The sequence below is a fragment of the Canis aureus genome, chromosome 1, assembly GCF_053574225.1.
Source record: "Canis aureus isolate CA01 chromosome 1, VMU_Caureus_v.1.0, whole genome shotgun sequence".
NCBI classification, from domain to species: Eukaryota; Metazoa; Chordata; class Mammalia; order Carnivora; family Canidae; genus Canis; species Canis aureus.
In genome coordinates, this window is record NC_135611.1 from 19577723 (window position 1) to 19604643 (window position 26921).

A 26921-nucleotide genomic window follows, 5' to 3' on the forward strand; every position below is an offset into this window, starting at 1 on the left:
GGGAAGGTGTATCATCCTCTTAAGAATAACCACAAGTCATCTCTGCAGAAGCTTAATGGTAAGTTTTTTTCTAAAATTTTCATGGAAAATTCTAGTAAATGGGTTTTTTAGGGTGGTATATACAAATTAAGAAAAAAAATAACATTTTGGGGGGAAATTGCACCCACCAAAAGCTTACTTTACTTAATGATATAAAGTTCACAGGAGACCAATTAACTGTGAATATTATATTTGTTCTAGTTACTACTAATAGGGTAAGGAAGAAACTTGGGCCTTCTTTGTAGAATTGTTGTGCAGTACTTTTCCCCCAGCTGCACCTTTTTTCTTTCTTCTCCTTCTCCTTCTCCTTCTTCTTCTTCATATATATATATATATATATATATACACACACACACACACATGATATAGAACATATTCTTTTTTTTGAACATATTCTATATACATATAAAATATAGCTATATATAGAATATTAAATATATACAATATAGAACATCTATATATATGTATATACTATTTATAATTTTTGAAGATATTTGTAATATATATAGAAAAATACTCTGTAGAGCATCACCTTGCAATAACGTCTGCGAGAAGGTTCTATGCACATACATAAAGTCTGTTTCAATATAATGTTGGGTGCAATGATGAGGTATAAGCAGCTGTACTACTGTATAACTGAATGAGTTACATGCTTGTCTGAAAGTCAACCTTGTCATCAGTAGAACAGGGACAATTGTCATGACCTCCAAATTGTGTAATTGTGTTCTTGGGCTTCAGTTTTCACCCTTAAAACTAATAAATCTCAAATCTGCAACTTTAGCTTACTCTTTTTTCTTTAGTTCCAGACTCAACCTTCCAACTACCTGCTATACTCATTACCTAGGTATCCTACTGGCATCTTAACAAAGAGCCACAAGACTGAGATATTTGCACCATCCCCTCCTTCTTCCATCATTGCAGTAAATTGGTCACTAAATCTTGTGATTTTTATCTAATGGTTTCTCAAATATATCTTGTCCTCTTCATTACCACTTCAGCTACTCCCATAACTCACTTCCTGGATTACTTTAGTAACCTCAATTTGTCTCACTACCTTCTATCCTCCTCACTGCCACCTGAGGGCTTTTGCTAAAGGCACTTTTTTTTTTTGTAATTAAAAAAAAATTGCCCTGCAGTGATTACTCCATTGCATTCCTGTTAAAATACAAAAATTCCTTAGCTAGTCCTGATCATACCTGCACTTTCCTCCTCAGTTTCATCACCTCAGCTAAATCCAAAAGCAAATCATACATCACCTAGCCTGACACTTAAAAGAACACGCTGATGTTAGATTACCTCAACTCGATTGCTGATTTGACATCGTACTAGGAGTGCGAACTAGGGAGAACCAGTCTATGGGCGAAATAATAATAGAACCTACTTCCCAGGGTGGTTGTGAGAATTACATGAGCTAATATACACAAAGAGCACATATCTTATCTAATGCACACATTGTTAGCTATTTATTATCATTATTTATCATCAGCTCTCCCAAACCACAAATTGGTACTGTTGGTTCTTTTTCCTGTAATACCTTTGTCACCTCTCACCATCTGGCTACCTTCTTTTTTTTTTTTTGGCTACCTTCTTCTATCAAAATTCAGCTCAAGCCCCACAATTTCTAGCAAGTTTACCTGCTCCATTTGTCCCCTGTGTCATTCATCCCCACCGTTTCCTTTGCAAACTTGTTAGGGTAACTATTGTGGGCCCCTATCACGAGACTGTGATCATCTAGAGGAAGATGTGATCATTCTATTTTTTATTATTTTTTTTTATTGGAGTTCAATTTGCCAACATACAGCATAACACCCAGTGCTCATCCCGTCAAGGGCCCCCCTCAGTGCCCATCACCCAGTCACCCCCACCCCCCACCCACCTCCCCTTCTACCATTCCTAGTGCATTTCCCAGAGTTATGAGTCTCTCATGTTCTGTCTCCCTGATATTTCCCACTCATTTTTCTCTCCTTTCCCCTTTATTCCCTTTCACTATTTTTTATATTCCCCAAATGAATGAGACCATATGATGATTGTCCTTCTTGGACTTATTTCACTCAGCATAATTCCCTCCAGTTCCATCCACGTCGAAGCAAATGGTGGGTATTTGTCATTTCCAATGGCTGAGGAATATTCCATTGTGTACATAGACCACATCTTCTCTATCCATCATCTGTCGATGGACACTGAGGCTCCTTCCACGGTTTGGCTATTGTGGACATTGCTGCTGTGAACATCGGGGTGCAGGTGTCCTGCCGTTTCACTGCATCTGTATCTTTGGGGTAAATCCCCAGCAGTGCAATTGCTGGGTCGTACGGGAGCTCTATTTTAAACTCTTATTTTATTTTATTTTTTTATTTTATTTATTTTTTTTGTATTTTTTAATTGGAGTTCGACTTGCCAACATATAGTATAACACCCAGTGCTCATCCCATCAAGTGCCCCCCTCAGTGCCCATCACCCAGTCACCCCATCCTCCCGCCCTCCTCCCCTTCCACTACCCCTTGTTCATTTCCCAGAGTTAGGAGCCTCTCATGGTCTGTCTCCCTTTGGTATTTCCCATTCATTTTCTTTCCTTTCCCCTTTATTCCTTTTCACTATTTCTTACATACCCCGTATGAGTGAAACCATATAACTGATTGTCCTCCTCCGATTGACTTACTTCACTCAGCATCATGCCCTCCACTTCCACCCACGTCGAAGCAAATGGTGGGTATTTGTCGTTTCTTTTCTTTTTGTATTTGTCGTTTCCAATGGCTGAGGAATATCCCACTGTACACATAGACCACATCTTCTTCATTCATCATCTGTCGATGGACACCGAGGCTCCCCCCACAGTTTGGCTATTGTGGACATTGCTGCTGTGAACATCGGGGTGCAGGTGTCCCGGCGTTTCACTGCATCTGTATCTTTGGGGTAAATCCCCAACAGTGCAATTGCGGGTCGTAGGGCAGGTCTATTTTTTAACTCTTTTATTTTATTTTATTTTTTATTTATTTCATTTTATTATTTATTTTGTTTTATTTATTTTATTTTTTATTATTTTATTTTATTTATTTTTTCTTTGCATTTTTTTATTGGAGTTCCATTTGCCAACACACAGTAGGACACCCAGTGCTCTCCCCCCCCTCCCGCCCCCTGCCCCTTTCCCAGTTAGGACCCTCTCCTGCTCCGCGTCCCTCTGCTATTTCCCACTCGTTTTCTCAAGGCAGACGGGGTCCTAAAGGAAGGACGATGCTTTCGTTTCTTTAAGGCACAACTTAAAGGCAGGTGCGTGGCAGCTTGTGGATGACAGCACAAGGCCCGTGAGCCACGGGATCCCTAAATCAAGGTGCCTAAAGTCCCTTTATGTCTAGTGGGCGGCTTGCAGCCCCAACAGGAGACCAAAGTACTTCTTCCAGCACTTCGGGGGTTCAGATCTTCGCCCCGAACCAACCTGGGGCGCGGGGCGGGATACGGGGTTCCCTTTTTACTCCCCCACCGAGCGGACCCGCTGGAAGCCCACGGTCCCGGCCGCGCGGAGGACCCCACGGGCCCCTCTCCCCCTCCTTTCCCCCTTCCTTTCCCCTCCCCCACTGCCGCTCTTCTGCGCCTGCGCCGCTCCAGCCGGCGCGGGGCTCCTCCCCCGGGGGCGGGGCCAGCGGCGCGTCATAGGATTGGGCGGCGGGAAGCAAACCGAACGACGCGGAAGTGACGTCGCGGCGCGCAGGCGCCGAGGGCTCCGCCGCGCGGTGGCTGCCGGGCGCCGCAGGCCTCCCCTTCCCCCGCCTCCCGCGCCCGCGCCCGCCCCCTCGGCCGCCCCGCTCCCGGGCGTGACTCGGCACTGAGAGCCCCGGAGACGCCGCCGCGGTCGCCGCCGCCTGCGCCCGGGCCTCGGCCTTCCGGAGCGTCGCCCCCGCCCCCGCCCGGCCTTCGCCTTCACTTCGGAAGCCGGTGGCGTCGCGGCCGCCCTGCCGGGCCGAGAATGGTGGGCGTGAAGCCGGTCGGGAGCGACCCGGACTTCCAGCCGGAGCTGAGCGGCGCGGGCTCCAGACTCGCCGTGGTCAAGTTCACCATGCGCGGGTGAGGCCGGGCGCGAGCTGCGGGCCCTGCGTGGCGCCGCCTGCTGCCCCACCTGCCCCGGGCCCCGGGCCCCGCTCCCCGCTCCCTAGCGGCCGCGGCCCCAGCCCCAGCCCCAGGCCGCCGCCCGGGGAGGCCTCGGCTCCCGCGCCGGAGCCCGCGGGGTGCACCGGGGACGCCCGGACGGTGCGGGGCCTGGCCCTGCGGCTCCCCGGCCCGGGAGGCCCCAGCGGCCCTCGTGCACCCGCGGACCGGCTCGGGCCGTGGAGCTCCCCGCCCCCCCCCCCGGGTCCCCCCGGGCCGCCCCCGCTTTCGCCCGTCCGCTCCGCTCCTGGGAGCCAGCTGTCACTTGCATCTTAGCAATCCTAAAACCTTGATTCGCCCAACACCTTGGCTTTCTTCCCTACCTGCAATTCTTTACAAAAAAAAAATTCAGCTGGGGCTGTATCCAACTTACACTGCGTAGCGCTTAGTCGTGAGGCTTCCTGGATGCATCTTAAACCCACCTGGGCCCGCGTGCTCTTTACTTTTCTTAATGGTTTGGCGACTGGCTTGGCCGGTACCTTAGTGACTTCGGCTCCCCGGTGTGCGCGGCTGCATCTGGTCACCGAAGTTGCTGGAGTGAGTGAGTGGATGCACCGTGTATGCAGGTCTCCAGACACCCGGATTTGAGCTTGATGGTGTGTGGACTCCCATTGTTGATCCGATGGTTTAAAGAGGACAGAGATCTCGAAAGTAGCCCAACCGGCTTTGGTGACCCCCAGCGTAGTTTAATATAGGTCGCAGACAGAGCTGGAGTTGCTGGAGTTTCCGTTCTGAGTGCGCAGTGCACCTGTGTGAGCGTGACGTGTTGGCAGCAGGCCTGCAGAGCCAGGGTTTCAGAGGGCGTGTTTACCGACCTCCGCTTGTGCAGGCCACTACCTCCTAACTCCAGAAGGATCAAACTCCGTTTATCTTGATCCCTCGGGTTAGTCACGCTTACACCAAGCTGGAGAAATCCACGACAGCTATCACTGCTCAGGTGGCACATCTCATTGTCCAGGTAACTATAGACACCTAAGGCAGGATTTTTTTCTTTAAGATTTTATTTATTCATTCATGAGAGACACACAGAGAGAGAGAGAGAGGCAGAGACACAGGCGGAGGGAGAAGCAGGCTCCACGCAAGGAGCCCGATGCGGGACTCGATCCGGGGACTCCGGGGTCACGCCCTGGTCCGAAGGCAGATGCTCAACCACTGAGCCACCAGGGCTACCCAAGGATTTTTGAATCAGGGTAAAAGGTGATTCGTGGCTGCTGAATTTAAGTGTTGCGTGTGTAAGCGGTGGCATTAGGATTAGGTAGTTTTAGCGCTGGGGGAGGGGTGCAGATAGGAAGACAATTAAGGACTTATTCCTGTGCCAGTCTCTCTCCTACAGAATTGAAAGGGGACATTATACTGCATTTCATAGGGCAGCATGGAGTCCCAGTTTGACATGCGGACTTTCGCATTTACCAAATTGAGGAAGATAAAGATTTCATTATAAAGACGTGGATAAAAGGAGTGTCCGAATTGTATGAATGTGTCTTCCCAGCGTTAAGTGAGTTTTGTAGTGTCTGTGTTGTGGAGTATGGAGGGACCCCCGTACGATTGTGAAGTGCCTAGGACCAAGTTGGAACAGGGAAGAGATGACTTTTAATGATGAATCTCCTTTTTAGTTTACTTTTCTAATTCTCATCCACAGGAGTGAATAATTTTCATCCCCCAATAATTAATCCTCTCTTTTTCCTTTACCGTAGCGGAAAAAATGACAGTGATAATTTATTAATCGAAGTGAGGAAAGTTGGGAAACTTGCTATTAAGGAAACACTTCCATTAACAATGAGGCAACATTTAACCATAAACAACTGCAGACATTGATTGGCAAAGGACTGTGTGATATGCTTTTAAAAAGGTATTTTGATGCAATGAAAATTTACTTTATTAAAAAAAAAACTGAGCACAAAGAAAATGCTTGGATTTAGAGAACTTCTCTATTTATAGGTGATATTTATAAATCTAGTAAGATTGTTTTTGCCTTAAAGTTCTATAACATTTGGCCATTAGTATTCTTACACAAACTGTGTGTCAGTGTGACACAACTGAGGTAACTGTCCATCCAGTATTAGACCCTCCAACGACTCTATCCAGTAGATCGTGTAAAAAGCCTCTTAGATCAAAGTTAATGTCCCATTTTAGACCAAGAACATAGTTTTCTTCAGCACCTATTTATTTCTTTTCCTACCCTACTTTAAGCCTTATTCCTTTTTCTCCACTTTCACGTTGTATCTAACCTAGTAATTTCATAAAATATTACGCAGATTGTCGCTCTTCTGTTGAAGAATCTTCAAGGGGTATCCAGTATTTTATTTTATTTTATTTTATTTTATTTTATTTTATTTTATTTTATTTTATTTTATTTTATTTTCTTCTTTCTTTCTTTCTTTCTTTCTTTCTTTCTTTCTTTCTTTCTTTCTTTTTTTCTTTCTTTCAATATGGAATGCTTCATGAATTTGCATGTCATCTTTGTTCAGGGGCCATGCTAATCTCCATATCATTCCAATTTTAATATATATGCTGCCAAAGTGAGCACTCAAGTTTTTTAATTGTAAAATATATGTAACATGACATTTACCATTTAGCCATTTTTAAATGTACAAATCAATGGCATTAACATTCACAATGTTGTACCAACATCATCATTGTTTCCTAGAATTTTTTCATTATCTTGGATAAAAGCATTAACTGATGACTGTACCCATTACCCCCAACCTCCCACCCCTAGTAACTTCTTTTTGTATTTATGAATTTGCCTATTCTTGTATACCTCATATAAGTGGAATTATATAATATTTGTCCTTTGGTTTCTGGCTTACTTCACGTAACATGTTTTCAAGGTTCTGACACATGTTGCAGCATGTGTCAGAACTTCCTTTTTGAAGCTAAATATTAATCATTGTATTTTTATATCATATATTGCTTATTCATTTTTTGATAGACGTTTCGGTTGTTTGCACCTTTTGGCTATTGTGAGTAATACTGCTTTCAACATTGGTGTGCAAGGATTTCTTTGAGTCCCTGCTTTCAGTTCTTTTTCTTTTTCTACCTGGAGTAGAATGTGGTTGCACCGTTTTTGCATTCCCGCCAGCAGTGCAGGAGAGTTCCAATTTTCTACATACCTGCAAACATTTTTTATATTTTAATAGGCATCCTAAATGTGTGTGAAGTGGTCTGGTGGTTTTGGTTTGCATTTCTTTAATGACTAATGAAGTTGAGCATATTTCCTAGTGTTTATTGGTCATTTATCTTCCTTGGAGAAATGTCTTTTCAAATCCTTTGCTCATTTTGAATGAAATGAAAAAAACTTTGGTTTTTTTGTTACTGAATTGTAGGAGCTCTTTACATATTTTGGTTGTTAGTTCTTACATATGATTTATAAATATTTTCTCCTACTAGTTACCTTTCACTTCCTTGGTAGTGTCCTTTGATGCACAAGTCTTTAAATTTTGGTGAAGTCCAATTTATCTTTTGTTGCTTGTGCTTTTAGTGTCATATTCCAGAAATCATTGTCAAGTCCAGTGTCATGAAGATTTAACCCCTATGTTTTCATCAAAGGATTTTGTAATTTTAGCTCTCAAGTTTAGATCTTTTACCCATTTTGAGTTAATTTTTGTATATGGTATAAAGATCCGGGATGCCTGGGTGGCTCAGTGGTTAAGTGTCTCTGCCTTCGGCTCAGGGTGTGATCCAGGATCTGGGATTGAGTCCCACATCGGGCTCCTTGCAGGGAACCTGCTTCTCTCTCTGCCTATATCTCTGCTTTTCTCTCTCTGTCTCTCTCATGAAAAAATAAATAAATTTTTTTAAAAAACGACCAAAGATCTACCTTCATTCTTTTATATGTTGATATCCAGGTTTCTGATATCCAGGTTTCCCAGAACTGTTTGTTGAAAAAACTCTTTTCCCCAGTGAATGGTCTTGGCACCCTTCTCCAGTATTTTTTTTTTTAGACGACAAGTCATATATGTGTATTATTTTACATATTTACATATTATTTACTTTCACAAGAGACTTGTTTAAATATTTATATGGACTCACTGAATCCTTAAAATGATCTTTGAAATTATTCCCCATTTTACAAAGGAGGATTTGAGTCACAGGTTAAATAACCTAAGGTTCCATTGCTGAATGCAGTTTGGATTGTAAAGTGTTGTCCTTGTTCTTCTAGCCTAAGTAGAAATGAAATGCAGATTCATCTCTGTATTGCACAGAGCCTGATGTATTTTAGTAAATATTGCCTCGAATTATTTAGTTACAGTTCTGCTTGCAAACTAGTCTTATGACTTCAGGACATTTCATTTCACTCTCTGATGTTCTACTTTCTACTCTAGCTGTAGAATGGGAATAGTAACGTGTAACCTAACAGTATTGTTTTAGAGGATAAAATTATATATGTGAATCATATACTGTGGTAACATGTTTTTGTAACTTTTATTTCCAAACTGTTACTCATTTTGAATATACTTGGATACATTTGGTGATTTTAAGCAGTGCCAGTTTTGTTATGACTGATGGGTAAGCCCCAGTGCTAAAAGAAAATACATTTTCTTTGCATAAAACTTAGTATGAATGATTTTTTTTTTTTTTTTTATTGAAGTCTACTTGGCATACGGTATTACATTAGTTTCGGGTGTACAACATAGTGATTTAACATATACTTTACAAAACGCTTACCATAAGCATAGTTACTATCTCTTACCATACAAAGTTATTACAGTATTATTGATCATATTCCCTATGCTGTACTTTTCATCCCCATGACTACATAACTGGAAGTTTGTACTCCTTGATCCCTTCACCAATCCCCTCCCACCACCACCAGTGTGTTTTCTGTATTTCTGAATCTGTTTCCGATTTTTTTCATTTGTTTATTTGTTTTCTAGATTCCACAGATAAAGTGAAATGATATGGAGTATGAATGATTCTTATCTTGAATTTGTGAATGTATCATTTTTATAGATGTATTTACCATATATTGAGTTTTGCTAAATCAGGTCATACTTTGTAGTTGGTTAGGTGTTACTGTTACCATTTGGGAAGAATGTTAATGTGTATTAGGATGTTGAGTTCTAATGGTTATGGTATCTTGTCCATAATACATCTTTCACACACACATACACAGGCACACACGATATTAATTATATGTTGCAAAATTGCTGCAGACTGAATTACAGAGATAGCAGCCTCAGTAGTCCATAGGGACCAGGCAGATAATGAGGTAGGTAGCTTTAAGATAACTAGGGCATGGTGAAGCCTCAGAGAAGAGAATTTTTCTTAAAAGTATACTTTTTAATTGAAGTATAACATGCATGCAAAAATGTACACAAATCATCTATACTTTGATAAGTTTTAACTAACGTGTACATGAAAAACCTCCGCCCCATGCCCCTCCCATCACCATACTTTCTTCTCATTCTTGAATTCTAACACTACAAATTAGTTTTGCCTGGATTTGAACTTTGCAAAATGGTATCTGTCTGGATTTTTGTAAAGAGTGTATAGTTTTAATCTTGGCGGTTAATTTAGAAATCACAAAAAGCAGTGTGTAGGCCACTGTTTGGGGCTTGGGAAATACCTCCTTAGAGTTGGATTTTGTGATCACATTCTAGCACAGTATTTAATTGTTCTTGACTTTGAAATGAGGAATTGTAGAGCTTAAATGAATTTAAAGCTTTTGTAAATTGTATAGCATACGGTAAATGCTCCATGAATGCTAACCATTTTGTGTTATTAATAGGACCAATTATGATTATGCCTGCCCTAATTAAAATATAATTAATCTAGATATTACCTACTTTAAAGTTGTGCCCTACAGAAAAATACTTTTAAAATTTCTCTTCAGAAAGCACATACGTTTTCCTTACCATTTATCAGCAGTGTGTTTACACATGTTATTGCTCAAGGCAGAGCACTGACTACTTTAACAAATAGTGAAGTGTCAAATTCATGAAGTAGAATTATTTGATTATTTGTATTATGACTATAAACAAAAATCTTGCTTATGAAACTAACTTGGTGCTTTCAAAGAAAACTGATTTTGGATTGGATTAGGAGTTAACTGTTCCGTTGTGGCCCTGCCGTTGACTAGCGTGTCTGATCTTGGGCAAGTCGTTTAACTTTTCTGATCTTCAGTTCTTACTTCTCCGATAATTGTGTTAGGTTAGGCAGTTTTAAGGTTTTAGCTTTGTGGCTTTGGTTTTTTTTTTGTTTTGGAGAAAGAGTTGTCTGCTGTGTTCTTTTTCCCCCAAAAAACGTGTGGCGCAGCGGTTTAGCGCCTGCCTTTGGCCCAGGGCGCGATCCTGGAGACCCGGGATCGAATCCCACGTCGGGCTCCTGGTGCATGGAGCCTGCTTCCCCTCTGCCTATGTCTCTGCCTCTCTCTCGCTCTCTGTGACTATCATAAATAAATAAAAATTAAAAAAAAAAAGTAAGTCAAAATTCTTCTTCTTATTCTTTTTTTTTTTTTTAAAGATTTTATTTATTTATTTGAGAGAGAGAGAGGGGCAAAGACACAGGAAGAGGGAGAAGCAGGCTTCATGCACATCAAGCCTGATGTGAGACTCAATCCCCGGACTCCAGGATCACACCCTGGGCTGAAGGTGGCGCTAAACCGCTGAGCCACCAGGGCTACCCCCAGAATCCTTCTTACATACCCATTTTACTTACTATTTTTTATTTTTTTAAGATCTTATTTATTCACGAGAGAGACACAAAGAGGCAGAGACACAGGCAGAGGGAAAAGCAGGCTCCACGCAGGGAGCCCGACATGGGACTTGATCCTGGATCTCCAGGATCACGTCCTGGGCTGAAGGTGTTGCTAAACCGCTGAGCCACTGAGGCTGCCCCCATTTTACATATTAGATTTAACAGATAATCTTTCTGTCAAAGAGAGGTTCAGAGGTAGAAAAGGAACTTTTTTTTTTCTGTTTTAAACCCCTGGATTAGATGATCTCTAGTCACTTTTAGAAGTTCAGAGGCTCTGTGACTATATATTATTTAAGGCTGTGAATTAATGGCTACACAAGAGAAGAAAGTATGAGCCTGAAATTCAGGCATATTTGGGGCATAATATTTTAAAGATTGATTGATTTTAGGGGAGGCGAAGGGGCAGAAGGAGAGAGAGTCTCAAGCAAACTCCTTGCTGAATGTGGAGCCCGACATGGAGCTCAGTCTGACAACCCTGAAATCACGACCTAAGTCAAAAACCAAGAGTTGGACACTTAACTGACTGTACCACCCAGGTGCCCCGGGACATAATATTTTAGATATGAGAAAGGTCCTAGACAATCTAGTTCCTTCTCATTTTACATGGAGAAATTGAGTGACTTGCTCATGAGTTCAGGTAATAATGGAAATTTGAGTTTATTCTTAAATGCTAATATTAAGCAGGCTAACATCTTGCTTAAAATAAGCAGTCAATTCACTTGAATGATTATAGTGTGAAAGTATGCCATTGTATTTATTTCTGCTTCTGTGTTCTATGACTTATTTTGATTTTTGACTGAAGTTACAACCTGTGATGGCTAACTAAAACAGAGGATTTAGATATGGTTAAACTTTGAAAAGGAAAAGTTATCTTAGTACAGTTATTTTACCTACAAGAAGTGTAGATAGAAGTGGGGTTGTTTTGTTTCATTTTGTTATTTTAACACTAGTTAGCTCATACATGCCGAGTGAATAGAGTGATGATGTCAGTATAATGTGGAAATTGTGGTGGTTTGTATTTTATTTTTCCTAGGTAGCGAGGAATAGAACTAGAACCTTAGATAGGAAGGAGGCAAGCCCTCAGCTATACAGGTAAGCTTCCTGAAAGGTTTATTTTAAGAAACTTAATAAAATGAACATGAACATGAACACTTGTACTCAGCACTTACTCCCTCAAGGGGTTATTTCTCAGTATTGCACTTCCTCCTGCAGCCCCACTGGCTTAGAGCTCCACTTCCACCTGGAGGACTGTTATAGCCCCTGAAACGGGTACATTGTTTTTGTTTATTTAAAAAAAAATTATTTTTTTTTAGATTTTATTTATTCATGAGAGACACACACACAGAGAGGGAGAGAGGCAGAGACACAGGCAGAGGGAGAAGCAGGCTCCATGCAGGGAGCCCAATGTGGGACTCGATCCCGGTGGTACTCCAGGATCATGCCCTGTGTGGAAGGCAGATGCAGATGCACTTAACCGCTGAGCCACCCAGGCGTCCTGTTTTTGTTTATTTTAAATATTCTCTGGGGTAGCCTCTAGGTCTGAGCCACCTACCTAACTGTCCCAAGTATCTCTTGAGTACAGTACTATTTTTTGTTAGGGATGTTTTTACAAAGTTGAGTGGGTTAAATGGTTTGCCTCAGTCCTATTTTTCCCATACATTTCCTTACTTTGAATACATGCATTTGCAGAAGGGAGATTTTTTTTCAGGAATGATATATTGTGGTGTAGCATAAATAGGTGTGCTTCATTTGGGACACTTGTTTAAATGCAGTTAATGTTAAATCCTCTAGTCTCAGGTTGTTTAATATTTTAAAATAAAGGTACCAGTCATCCTAAAATAACAAAGGATACAGAAGGATGAATAATTAAAAAAATCTCCACTAAACTATCTTCCTTTTCCAGTCATACTTTGCAGAAGTAATTAACTGATTATTGGGGGATGAACCTAATGTGTGTGTATACACACATCTTTATAATGTGGTAATAGAGAATTTTATTATGAGACTTAGTTTCCTTTTAAGCAGTACAGATTTACAAATTATCCTTATCTCCTGGTATTAATGTGTCGTAACATTTTAAATTATTTTGCTGTTGATTGTCATTTAGATTATTTCTAATTTTTTGTTGTTATAAACATTGCATTGAACTTTGTTACTCATACTGTGAGAATGAGTGTTAGGGTAGGATATGATGTATAGAAATGAGATTGTTGAATCTTGAGTTGTGTTCATTTAAGATTGACAGATAATGATTAATGGCAAAAAGGATCTAACTGTTGGTACTCCTATCCGTAATGTTTAAGACTTACTGATAACTGGAAGTATTTTGCTAAACTAAACATAGATATAGTTACTGTAAATGTTTATTTCTTTATAATTTGGTCTCAGGACCTATTTGAGGTTTGTTAGATCTAAAAATCTACTTTCAGAAGCACAAGGTTTAATATTTAAGAATTTAATTGGTTATTTTCTTAGCTTTTTTGGTGTGAGGCTTAACGATGGCACGGGATGAAAATACTGATTAAAATTTTAAGACTAGAGAGATAATCACAGCTTGAGGATGAACATTTGTGAGTTTGAACATTTTGTGCTTCAGAATTTGCTTCTCCTTGTGTTCTTATCTGCTCTTCCCAAGATTTTTTCTCTAAACTTTTATTGAGATGCAACATAGTACACAATTATAAATGTTTAGCTTAATGAATTTTCATAAATTGAACACACATGCCCATGTAATCAGCTTCTGGACAGAGCATCACTAGCCTTTTGAAATCTCTCTCATGACCTAATCCTGTCATTAACTCTCAGAAAGGTAACCTTTGTCCTGATTTATAGTACCATTGATTTGTTTTGCCTGTATTTGAACTGGTGCATAAGTGGAATCATACAATGTACTACTTTTCTCAGTATTATTTGTGAGGTTGATCCATGTTTCTGCATGACATTTTACATCACTCATTTTCATTGTTGCTTAGTATTCAACTGTATGAGTAACTGAAATTAATTTACACATTCTATGTTGATAGGAATTTGAGTATCTTCCACTTTGGGCTATTAGAAATATTAATACTATCAATATTTTTTCAAATGCCCCGAGACAAACATATCTAGACAGTTCTGTTGTTTATATACCTCAGAAATGCTCAGTAGGGAGGCATAAATCTTGGTGTAGCAGATACTGCCAGTTTTCTTTACCCCTTTGTTATACCAGTTTTCACAGTCACTAACAGTTCAGTTGCTCCACATTCTTGGTAATACTTTATTCTTTTTTGTGTTAGCTATTTTGGTGGGAGTAGTTTTAATTTGCATTTCCTTGGTTTCCCTAGTGACTAATGAAATGAGGTGTCTTTTCATATTTATTGACTGTTATGATAACCTCATTTGTCAAGTACTGGTTTAAGAGTTTACCCATTTTCCTTTTGGGTGTCAGTCTTGTTCTTACTGATTTGTAGGAATTCTTTACATATTAGCAGTGTAAGCCTTTTGATATGTTTTACAGATTTTTTTAAACCACTCTGTGGGGTCTTTTCACTCTCTAAATGGTATCTTGATAAAGGTAGGTCTTCTATTTTCCAGTTTATCAAGTATATTCCAGTTTATCAGTTATTTCCTTTTTTCTTTGGTGCTTTTTGCGTTTTAAGATATCTTTGCTTATTCCAAAGTTTTGAAAGTATCATTTGTATTTTTTCTTAAAACTTATGTTTTTTTTTTTTGTTTTTGTTTTTTTATTTATTTATGATAGTCACAGAGAGAGAGAGAGAGGCGCAGAGACACAGGCAGAGGGAGAAGCAGGCTCCATGCACCGGGAGCCCGACGTGGGATTCGATCCCGGGTCTCCAGGATCGCGCCCTGGGCCAAAGGCAGGCACCAAACCGCTGTGCCACCCAGGGATCCCCCCTTTTTTTTTTTTTTTTAAACTTATGTTTTACCTTTCACATTTAGATCTGTAATCCATCTGGAATTGGTTTTGTGTGTGGTGTGAGGTATAGGGGCCAATATTCATTTATTTTTCCCATATGAGTATCCAGTTGACCCAGCACTGCTTATTGAAAAGACCATTCTTTCCCTACTGCAGTGCTGTGTCATATTTTTGATAAATCAGGTTACTCTGTGTAGGATGAGTTTGTTTCTCTACCTCTTCTTTTACATTGGTCAGTTTGTTCTTGTGTCAATACCGTACATCCTTAATATATTAAACTTTGTGATGGTTCTTAATATCCAGTAATGTAATTTTCTCAGCTTTGGACCTCTGCAGAAAAACCTACTGGGATTTTACATTGACTGTAAAGATCGAATTTAGGAGAATTGACATCTTGACACTATTGAGTTTTCCAATTTATAAGCGTAGTATATTCCTCCTTTTATTTCCATCTTTAATTTCTTTCGGTGAGAACAAAGCTATAAGACAACATCATTAGACTTTAAAACTATATCTGGGGGTAGTTCGGGGGGCTCAGTGGTTTAGCGCTGCCTTTGGCCCAGGGCTTGATCCTAGAGACCCGGGATCAAGTCCCGTGTGGGGCTCCCTGCAGGAAGCCTGCTTCTCCCTCTGCCTGTCTCTCTCTCTCTCTCTCTCTCTCTCATGAATAAATAAAATCTTAAAAAAAAAAAACTGTATCTGTAGTCATTAAGACAATGTGGTATTGATGCCAGTGTATCCAAATAATCTAGTGGAAAAGACTGGAAAGACTAAAGCCAGGATGATCAGATTTTGTTTGATTTCATATTTTAATAACAAACTCTTTAGAGCAGAAATTAATACAGTCTTTGGTGGGGTTTTTGTTTTGTTTTGTTCTTTTACCAAGCATGTATTTTACCTTTCTCACAGGTGTGGACCATGTTTAAGGATTGCCCCAGCATTCAGTTCTATGAGTAATAAGTATCCACAGGCAGTTTTCTTGGAAGTAGATGTACATCAGTGTCAGGTAAGGGAAAGGAGTCCTTTAAAAAAAATTTTACATTGGTTTGAAATTCAACATTGTTATCGTCCTTTGTTTCTCTCTGCACATAGTACTTATTTGAATATATTCAAATCTTATACAGACATGAATTATTACAATGTCATTTTGGTGTATTAAGAAGGATAGTCCAATATTAATTGTTTCTGGGTTTATATTAATATCTTTCTGATATAAAACTAGTAAGCTGTTCAACTAATCAGTCATCTCGAAGTCCTTTGTTTTACATTTTTTATCTTTTGCAAATCGAGAATAGTAACTTTTATTCCTGAGGCATTGCTTGATTCCAAAGCCATGGCAGAGAATTCTTGGTTATAGTTTGATTTGAATTGATCAATTTGGAAGTTTCAAAGCTGCATACTCAGCAGAAACTGTGAAAGTGTTAATTACTGTTGATTGAGCCACAGTGTTACGGGGAGATTGCCCTGATTACTTAGTTGGAATGGCTCTGTGACAATTCTCTGTTTGCAAATGTGGAAATATGGAGGAGGAGTTATGGGAAAAAATTTTGAAGTTTCCTTCCAACACTAAAAATGTAGTCTTTAGTTCTAAGGAATAGTTGTGTAGCTCCTCTTTTTGGTGAGGTTTTGTCTTTAATACATTTCTGAGTATGAAAATATTTTTAAATATTGTAATAGTATAAAATATTTTTAAATATTATAATAGCTTAAATATAAAATAATATATATAATTATATAATATTAAATATAATATAATATATAATACATTAAATATAAAAATTAAGTTTAAATATAATAGCTTAAATAATATTCAATTATAATATAAATATAATAAAATATGGTTAATATGATATATTTATAATAAAAATATTTTTAAATATTATAATATATAAATATAATATATAATATGTAATATATTAAAATGTAATAGTTTATAATATAAATATTATAATAGAGGTTTTGTCTTTAATACATTTCTGAGTATGAAAATATTTTTAAATACTGTAATAGTTTTTAAGTATATTTTAAAATATTATAATTATATAATTATATAATCTTAAAAATTATAATAGTTTATATATAGTTTAAAAGATAGAAAATATTTTAAATATATATTTATGTTATAAGTAATTTTATAATTAAATATTATAATAAATGTATAATATATAATATAATTATAATAATATAATTAAAAATTATAATAGTAGTTTGGGGTTTGGTTTAAACCCTATAATACTGCTGTCAGCACTGGCCCTTATTTCAGTATTCACTCTCTCTACTCTGGAAGTGCTGTGTTCTGGAGCTTTGTTGTCCAGTATGGTAGCCACTAGCTACATGTGCTTATTGCGCACTTGAAGTGTGGCAAATCCAAAAGTGCTGTTAAGTGTAAAATACACAGAGGATTTTGAAGGCTTAATTTGAAAAACATGTAAAATATGTCATTAATTTTTTACATTGACCACGTTGAAAATGCAGATATTGGATTCATTAAAAATATTATTAAAATTGATTTCGTTTCCCAGTACTTTTTTCTTGTGGATACTGGCAACTTATAATTTGGTGTATAGCCCACATTTGTGTCTTACATTTCTTTTGGACAATACTGTTTTAAAATGTCAGTCATGTTTTTTGTTTTTCAATTTTTGAGGTTTAGAGAAGACATCTCTATGTAAATTTTGTGCTTTTTTTCTTTAAACAATGTAGTAGTACCTCTTCATAGTTTTTGAATATGCAAGATGACAAATTTGCTTTACTATTTCCTTTATACTTATGAAAAGTAAGTCATAAGTTAGGGGTTAATTAGCTAATTTCCACTCAGTTTTATAATATTGTGGAGTTAGAGCAGAATTTTAAAAGATAGATGTTGCATTGCATTTGATGGGAGGCCAAAAGTCATTTCTGTAAGTAGAGTTGAGTGAGGATGTTACTTCATTTTCATGGAGAGATGGGCTACTGGTCTTTAGTCTGTACTTTTTCCTAGTAACAGTGGTTTGTGTTGACATATCAATACTCTTTTTGGCTTCTCCATTTAAGAGACAGCACGTAGTTATAAAAGAGCTAGCTGATGTGTGAAGCATAATTTCTGTACTGGAAGCTAATTGTTCTACTGGAGGATGAAGTGTTTAACACTAAAACTGATAAAAATGCATGTTCTTCATTGGGAACGTAAGGGTAATATAGCTATGCCCTCAGTAATAGGTCTACTTTTTCTTAAACAATTGGGAATAAATTATTTTATGTGGTTTTTGTTCATGCTTGTGATAACTTCCATAGGGATGTAGAATGAAAAATTAAAGTGGTTTAAGATAAATTTTAATTCATTAATGGCATCTCACTTGCCAATTCTAGGGAACAGCTGCCACCAACAATATATCAGCAACACCTACATTTCTGTTTTTTCGAAACAAAGTGAGAATTGATCAATATCAAGGAGCAGATGCTGTTGGATTAGAAGAAAAAATCAAGCAGCACTTAGAAAATGACCCTGGAAGCAATGAGGACACAGATATTCCCAAAGGCTATGTAGGTAGACTTAAAAGTGAAATCATGATATATCTCTTGTCATTATTTGGTTAAAATGAAATTGACTTATCTTTTGCTAGTTAAGAATACTTTTAAAGAAGATCTTTAAAAGTAATTCCATTAGCTTACTATTGGGGTTTTTGTTTCTCTTGTATGTATTACAATCTTAAGCCCTCATCACAAACTATTTTTCCTAAATAATTTTCTTTGCGACTTTTTAAGAAAATCTTTCTGCATTGTCTTAATAGCCAGTTTTAAACACTTAATCATTTTATATATATACACACACACATTTAATTTTCATCTTATTATTATATATAATATGGATGTTTTACTTATGTGTAATTTAAAAACTGTATCTATGTATTTTTTCCCCAAAAATGTGAAGAAATGTACATTGGAAAATTTTTCAGTTTTAGACAATTGTGTAAAATAATATGTAAATTTTAATGTGTGACTTTTATATGCTGAACTCCCATTTCCTGCCACTTCCTATAGTTTTCTCTCTCTTTTTAATTTTTTTTCTCTTTTTTAATGTATCCTCTCTTGCTCCTCTTTTTTTCTGCTTAAGAAAAAAATCTACTTACTTTGTTGTAGGGTCCTATCCTTTGCTATTGGATATGTTTTTCTGAGTTTTAAGAATAAGTTGTTGCTCAAATGATAACCTGAAGACTTAGGAACTTAAAAATGTTTGAAAATTACATAATACAAATAGTTATAATTCAGTATCTTTATTATTTGAAAACTATTCAGGAAGGAACCAAATTCAGAAGTAGCCCTTCATGGTAACCGACTCATTTATGCAAATTAGTTAATCCTCCATACCAAAATATATATTTGCGTATATCTTTCCTATTTTTATTGTTGTAAAAATGTTTTAGAATATTGTTTTATTGTTCTAAAGTTAATGGTGATAACAGATCAAAAATGAACTTTTAAAAAAATGTTACCTCAAGTTAAAGCTAATATATGAAAGAATGTGTATCAAGTATAATACAGCAGATCTGTGTCATGGGCTACAAGTCCTTTCTGTAAAGTCCCTTAAATTCATACTGAATAAAGAGACTCTCTAGTCAGATAAATATGAGAGATTTGTGTGTTGGGGACTGAGTGCTCTGTCTTCAAAAAGTGTCTTTAACATGTGGTACTAGCATTAATTAAGTTAGGCACAATTAACATGTTTAAAACAAAAGTGTTAGGTAAAAATTTGAAATTGTAATACCCAGTTAGAAAGTATGAACATGTTGTATAAGTTAGAGTTGTGACACCGTTTGGAAAATTTTGGAAATTATTTGACTTACATAAGTCAATTATTTGACTTATGTAACTGTTGCGGTTACATCTTTGTGAATTTTTTTCCTTTACTTACTAAGGGTTTTTGCGTGAAAAGGTCTTATGAGCACAGCAGTCCTGCTGCTTTTAGCTGGAGGGATACTTCTTTACACATCAGTTAAGTGTGATTATTAGTGTTTTGGCTGCAGGTAGGAAATAAGCAGGAAAAAATGAAGTTTTAAGAAAGTTAAAAAATTTAGTTTTCATGCAAATGTTATGAATATGGTGTGAAAACCTATTAAAAGCACTTTCAAAAAAATAAATTAATTAAAATACTTTCATTTTTTCCATCAGGTGTCAATCCAGACATTAAAAATTTTGAACTATACATCTATAAGATTATTAAATATTTAAGATTGGTAATGTGTTTCTAAGAATGTCATTCTCACAACACAGATAGAAACTTAATGGGAGTAAGAGTCAATGAGTGAAAGCCTGTATCTTAAGTAAATTTAAGTATAAGCATTGCAAAAATGTATTGACAATTTTAAAATAAAATTTTGGTTTTAAAGACTTTCAGTTATGTTGTAACACTGAGAGGCTATACAGTTATCGATTTTATACATCTGTAGTTTTAGAACTCCTAATTTGAAGCCAGAGTAAGAGGGATAAGCTTATCTTTTTTAGAGGGGTTTGAAATACTGCCATAGATGTAAGCATGATATAACATTAAGAATCATGACAGTTCTTATTCAGAAGTAAGAGTGTTTCTGTGAATATAATGACTTTGAGTTTTTAAAACATTGATTAAAGCATTGGGAAAATTGAAAACATTCTTTTCTCCCATATTTGTTAAGTGTACCCAGTGTGACTTCAGATGCAACGAGAGGGCCTCAATATCAAGTCTCCTACCCCGCCCAGAAGTTTGAGTTCTGAGTGCTCTGGAATTGAACTTGCTTGGATTTGCATATGTTCTGAATCTTGAGGCTTACTCCTCTATTTTAGTATTCTGATCTCTGAACTATAGATTTTAGACTACAAATTTTTTCATCGTTCATCAAAATGAAATGAAACCTTAAGTGACTCTAATTTGTATAGTAAGACAGATCTTTCATTAACCCAAACTGGAAGCATGGAAAGGTTTTTCTGACTTCCTGTGTGTGTCTTATGTTAGATTTTCCCCCTCCAAAAAAGAACAATGAAATTTATTAAAACACACTTGACAGAGCAGTAGTACAACAAACACATATGCCATTCACCTGTGTTTCATCAGTTGTGAATATTTTGCTATTTTTGCTTTCTTAATATTTACTTATACACTTTTACCTTCTGCAGAATCATTTAAAAGAAACTGTGGACAAAATATGTTGGTTCATCTCTAAATATTTTATTAGCCTGTAGCTTCTAAGAACAAGAACATTCATTTACATGACCATGATAGCATTGTCACTCCTAAGGAATTTAACAGTGGTACAGAATACTTATAGCCTATGTTTACATTTTCTTAATTATCTCTGGAATATTCTTTTTTTTATTTTAAGATTTTATTTATTTGAGAGGGAGAGAGAGAGAGAGCGAGAACACAAGTGGAGAGAGGGGCAGAGGGAGAGGGAGAAGCAGACTCACCGCTGAGCAGGGAGCCCCTATAAGTGATCCAGGACCCCTGGATCATGACCTGAGCTGAAGGCAAGAGCTTAACTGACTGAGGCACCGAGGTGCTCCTCCAGAATATTTTTTATACCTCTTTTTCCTCCATCTAGGATCAAGTCAAGGATCATTCATTGCACTTAAGTTGTTCTCTTTAGTGTTCTGGAAACTTCTGTCTCCTTTTTTTTTTCTTTTGTTCATGACTGCCTTTTTTTGAAAGTTTAAACCAATACCACTCTAATAGAGTAGCCACTAGGTACATGTCTCTATTATGCATTTGTTACATGCCTAGTGCAACTGAGACCCCAAATTTTAACTTTTATCTATTTTTAATTAATTTAATTTTAAATTGCCACATGTGGCTAATGGCTATCTTATTGTACAGCGCAGGTTGAGACCATCTGTCTTCTAGAATGTCCCACAATCTGGATTTTTCTGATTGTTTTCTCATTATTTTCTCATTGGCAAGCTGATTCCATAGGTAGTGTATTTATTTATTTCCAATGGCATATTTCTAGAATATGTCAATTTGCAGTTAGGTCAGATATAATGCCAGTTTGTCCCAGAGAGTGTTGTATAACAAAGCACTTTAATGCATGTGTTGGTGATACTTGTTTTGTGTGTCCCACGATAAGTAAATGTTAAAACAACTTTAAGTCACCTAGTTTATTTTTCATCATTAAGATACTATGACTGCAATGTTGTCTTCATGCTTGGGGTCTTAATCCTAGATATAATATTGAAGAGGTATCTTGGTAGAATGGAAAATGTGTTTAAAAGATTTGTCTAAACTACCCTTTCAAGGCAAATGTTCTTAAAGTTTAGAGTAATTCTAGAATGGCACTTTGCTTTACAGTGCTACTTTATCCCTCCACTGCTCCTCCACCCCGCTGCTTTTAAATTGGCTACAGTGCGTTACCCTGAGCAATAGGGTTAACATCTACAGCGTAACATTTAATAAATTCAAAATAACATTTTGGCTTTAAAAGCATTTAGGTCACTCCATGAATAATTAAGGATCTATACTAATGGATTCTTACCATATTGATAATAATGACCTGACATAATTATTTGACATTAAAAAGCTTTCCTTAGAATGGTATACACTCTTTCAGAATGATATACATATGCATTAGTATCTGTATAAAAAAATAGAGCACTCGTTGTGATAGGTGAATGTGTAAATGATAATCTGTAGTACTTGGTAAACTTCAAAATTCGTCCTTGTTTAGTAGATGAAATGGATACTTTTCTAGAAAAAAGGGTTTATCAAAATCAGTTCCATTATAAGCAGAACTCCTAAATAGACCAATCACCATAGAGGAAATAGAGAAAGTAGTTAGAGACCTCTACCATCAGGGTCAAGGGAACTTCATAGGGAAATTTTACCAAATCTTTAAAGATCAGATAGTCTAGTGTTATTCCAACTTTCGAAGACTATATATAAAGAGGGAAAACTTTTAAATTTTTTTAAATAAATATGACATTGATCCCAGAATTTGACGTTTGCACCAAAAAAAGCTACCGATGAGTTACAATTAGGAACAGTTGTTTTGAAGTTCTGAAAATATTAGTAAACAAAATTCAGTGATCTAGAGAAAGATTCTGATCTCCTAATATGCAGAAAAAGCATTTGACAGAATTCATTACCCATTTATTCCAAAAGCAATCAATAAAATCTTCATGAGAGAGCACCAGAGGCACACTCATTAAAGCCAGGAGAAGGGATGACCACTGTCAGAACTCCGGTGTGGTGTAGGACTACCCACCAACACATACGCGGGAGATAGGAAAATGTTAAATGATGCCATGGGGAAGCAGTCAGCACAATCCAGAATATTAGAAATCTATAGATGCTAAATGACCATAGATGAAAGGAGATTTGAGAGACATTAACCAAATACAGTGTACGTTTTTTGAACTCTTATTTCCAACTGTAAAACATTTATGAGACAACTGAAGAAATGTGAACATGGAAATCTGTTAATGACTAAAGTATTAACTCGGTTTAGTTATAATAATATTGAGGATTTGTTTTAGAGTCCTTATCTCTTAGAAATGTTCATGAATACACTGAAATGTTCATGAATGAAATGAAGACATGTCTAAGATTTATTTGAAAATGGGAGGAGGGGATAGGGCCTGCTTGCGGTGTAAAGATGAAATATGAGTGGCCATGAGTTGATTATTGTAACTGGGAGGTGAGTACGAGAGGTTCACTGTGTTATTTATTTATATATGTTTGAAATTTTCCATAATAACAAGTGTTCTAATCCTTATTTGTTATTTATCTTAAATGTAAACTGTTTATGGATATAGGTTTAAGGAGTACATGACCACTAGAAGAGGGAGGTCGGCTTTCTTTGGATCTTATGGATATTTTAATTTGCATATTTTGCACAGCAAATCACTGTTAATAAAAAAGTACAAGCCAACATTTTATAATCTTCATGTTAAAAACTTAGTTTTTGATACTTTATCAAGTGGGCTAAACCTAGATTTGGCTTTAATAGTGATAGAAATGAATAATCCCTTCATTTCAGAATTTGAAATGATTATTGTAAAAATTTTAGTAACTATTTTAAAAGAGAAATTTTCTTTAAAATTGCCTACTCTAGAGAGAATCGTGTATTTACATTTTGGTTAGATTGTTAGACCAAATCCAAGTGCTTTGCCTAAAGTCTTGGTTTACTTTTTTCAGATGGATTTAATGCCTTTTATTAACAAAGCTGGCTGTGAATGCCTTAATGAAAGTGATGAGCATGGATTTGACAACTGTTTACGAAAAGATATGACCTTCTTGGAATCTGATTGTGATGAACAGGTAATTGAATACTTAAATTAAAGCTTGTAGGGATCATCAATATTTATGCCTGCTCTGGGTTCTTTATTATGTTTCCATCTCATTGTTTTGTGTTTCTCCTCAGATGACCACTTCTTTTCCTTTTTGTAAGTTTCCGTTTCTTTGATGGTGTAGACCCACCTCCTTTCTCTATTCTATGCAAACTGCCAGGTGCATTACACAGAATCTCAGAATTTTGGAATGGCCCCACTAATGAATTGAGCGTTCACCACCTTAAGTCCTTATATTCATTCTTGACCTGTCTTCCATATTTTGTTTTTTACCCCACCCAAATGAATTTGTACCTGAGAAATAGAGACTAATTAGAGGAGCACTCCCTGTGTATCTGGTCCTCGCTCCTAGATGTAAATCTCTGTGTACTTCCCAGTACTTCCCTGTGTTGTCACAGAGGAAGTAGCGTAGTACTACCTTGATCAAGCCATCATTATCTTCATCTTGAGTGTTACTTTCCTTAATTTACTTTCTAATCCACTGTCTCTGCTTTGTCTCCATTTCAGTTTATCTTCCACATGCTCATGAAAGTTATTCCTCTGAAACATAAATCTGGGGGCACCTGGGTGGCTCAGTTGGTTAAGTTTCTGACTTTGGCTTAGGTTGCGATCTCAGGGTCCTGGATCAAGCTTTTCGTCAGGCTCCCTGCTCAGCAGGGAGTCTGCTTCTCCCTCTCCATCTCGCCTGTCCCACAGCTTGTGTGCGCTCTCTTTCTCTCAAATAAATAAGTAAAATCTTAAAAAAAAAAAAAAAAAGAAACATGAATCTGATCATGCTTCTCTTAAAAGAGTTAAATGATTCTTGTTCACAAACTTCAGGAAGAGGATATCAGATTCTTGCTGACTTGATCTATTTCTAGCTTTCCATTCTCTTTTCTTCACCTATAGTTCAAATTTCTATATGTGTCATGCTTATTATTTTTTGACACACTATTATAGGTAAGTATAAAAAGCATTTATATAACCAAAGGAAGTAGTCTGGGTATTTTCTTAGGCAAACAGACCACAATGATCCTGAAATCATAAATTCAGATTCCATGTTTGCTCTAACCATAGCTACCTTACTGAACAGCTTTAGGAATGTTGTTTACACTTGTGTTCCTTGTCAGTGGTGCCCTGAATATAATGTGATGATGCATATCAGAACTGACCACAGCCTCCCTGAGATCTTCCTGCCAGGAAAATCTTCCTTCTAGTGTAGAAGCATAGATATGTACATCAGGCACAATTTCAGCTAGAAAGAAGATTGAGCAAATGACTCACGGTTTCTGAGAGAGGCATCCTGACAGTGTTTCATTATCCCAGCTCCCTTGTGTGGCCTTCTACATTCAGTTAGTCTGTAGAGCTATTAAAGGTCTTATTGTCTTGAGTTTTGGATAATAGAATGCATCTAAGGGGTAGTTTCTTCTCATAACCTGTGCATTGTCTCCAAATTTTCAAGTGATGTGGGTAGATGCTTGACAAACCATCCTATAAAACGTTAAACTTATACACTAAAATACATAGTTTAAATTTTATTTTAATTTGAAATTGTTTGATTTTTTTTTTTGAAGATTGCTTATCAGTTTACAGGTCACAAGACCTTAGGTTCTTATGCATATTCTGACCCCTCCCCCCACCTTTTTTTAGTGGGCTCTACCGCCAATGATGGGCTCAAACTCAACCCCTAGGTTAGGTGTTGCATGCTCTACTGACTAAGCTAGCAGGTGCCTCCCCTTATGCATATTTTTAATTTAATTTATTCCATTAAATTTTGTTGTCATTCCCTTATGTGAATAATAGATGATTGTATTTCTCAAATGTCAGTCTAATCAAGTTACTTTAAACTTTGATTTTTTTGTATTATGTTGGTTTTATGAAATGAATTAAATATTTTCTGTCATTGAATTAGAAGTCCAATGTGCTATCCATTGCGCTACGGAGCCACCTTCTGCCATTGAATTAATAAATCTAAGTACTTAGATGTTGTATGTATTCAGGGTGTTCCAAGAGTCCTTTTAAAATGAAACTTTTTATTTTCTTTACAGCTACTTATTACTGTGGCATTTAATCAGCCTGTTAAGCTTTATTCAATGAAATTTCAAGGGCCTGATAATGGTGAGTAATGGACAGCTTTTCTTTTAATTTTCTGCTCTGTGGACCTGTTAGCACATATGTAAAACTTTTTATTAAATAATAGAGGTAGGGGCGTCAAGATGGCTCACTCAGTTAGGCATCTGCTTTGGGCTCAGGTTGTGATCCCAGGGTCCTGGGATCAAATCCTGTAGGTGGTGGTGGTGGGGTCCTTGCTTAATGCGGAGTCTGCTTCTCCCTCTCCTCTCTCTCCTATTCCCCCTGCTTGTGCTCTCTCTCTCAGATAGATGGTTAAAGTAGATTGATATTCCTTGTTTGAGGAAAGATGAAATTTGCTTTGTTTCTAGAACAAAGCAAAGAGATTAATGAATGCAAATAATGTGAGGTTATTAGGAACTAAAATGAAAATTAAAAAAAAATTTATTTTAATCTAAAAACAAAGCACCTCTTTCTTCCAACTGTTGTTCTAAATCAGGATCAGAACTGGGAGAGATTTATATTTCACACTCCTTCTATCATTATATATAATATGTGGGGTTCTAGATCTTCCTATTTATGCTGTTAGTAGTTTCATCTTCTTTATGTATATTATATGTAAACAGGATTGTACAGGTAGTGGGGAGGTGGGGACTAGGATTTTGTTTTGTTTTGTTTTCTTCATAATTGGGAGAAATAGCAAACATCCTATTTACCAGATAGCATTCCCTTCTCATTTGTTATTTTAAATTTTTATAAATGTTTCTCATTAATAAATTGTATCTTT

General features: G+C 37.1%; 1 protein-coding gene and 1 non-coding gene across 4 annotated transcripts in view; one reads left to right on the forward strand and one right to left on the reverse strand.

The window, feature by feature from the left end:
- The first annotated feature begins 3839 nt into the window (after nucleotides 1-3839).
- The window catches only part of TXNL1 (thioredoxin like 1), a 32725-nt gene continuing 9643 nt past the window's right edge, over nucleotides 3840-26921 (forward strand). Inside the window, exons 1-6 of one of the 3 annotated variants that reach the window (XM_077892016.1) lie at nucleotides 3847-4095; nucleotides 5871-6025; nucleotides 15701-15797; nucleotides 18140-18313; nucleotides 23934-24056; nucleotides 26113-26182. In XM_077892016.1, the coding sequence (XP_077748142.1) occupies nucleotides 6012-6025; nucleotides 15701-15797; nucleotides 18140-18313; nucleotides 23934-24056; nucleotides 26113-26182 (478 nt within the window). In that variant the 5' untranslated portion in view covers nucleotides 3847-4095; nucleotides 5871-6011. Of the gene's footprint in view, nucleotides 4096-5870; nucleotides 6026-15700; nucleotides 15798-18139; nucleotides 18314-23933; nucleotides 24057-26112; nucleotides 26183-26921 lie in introns of all 3 variants that reach the window. The other 2 variants (XM_077892005.1, XM_077892015.1) reach the window with 2 other exon arrangements.
- Nucleotides 6600-6703, reverse strand: LOC144289226 (U6 spliceosomal RNA). The gene has a single exon (XR_013357222.1). It is a non-coding gene; the product is annotated as a U6 spliceosomal RNA (small nuclear RNA).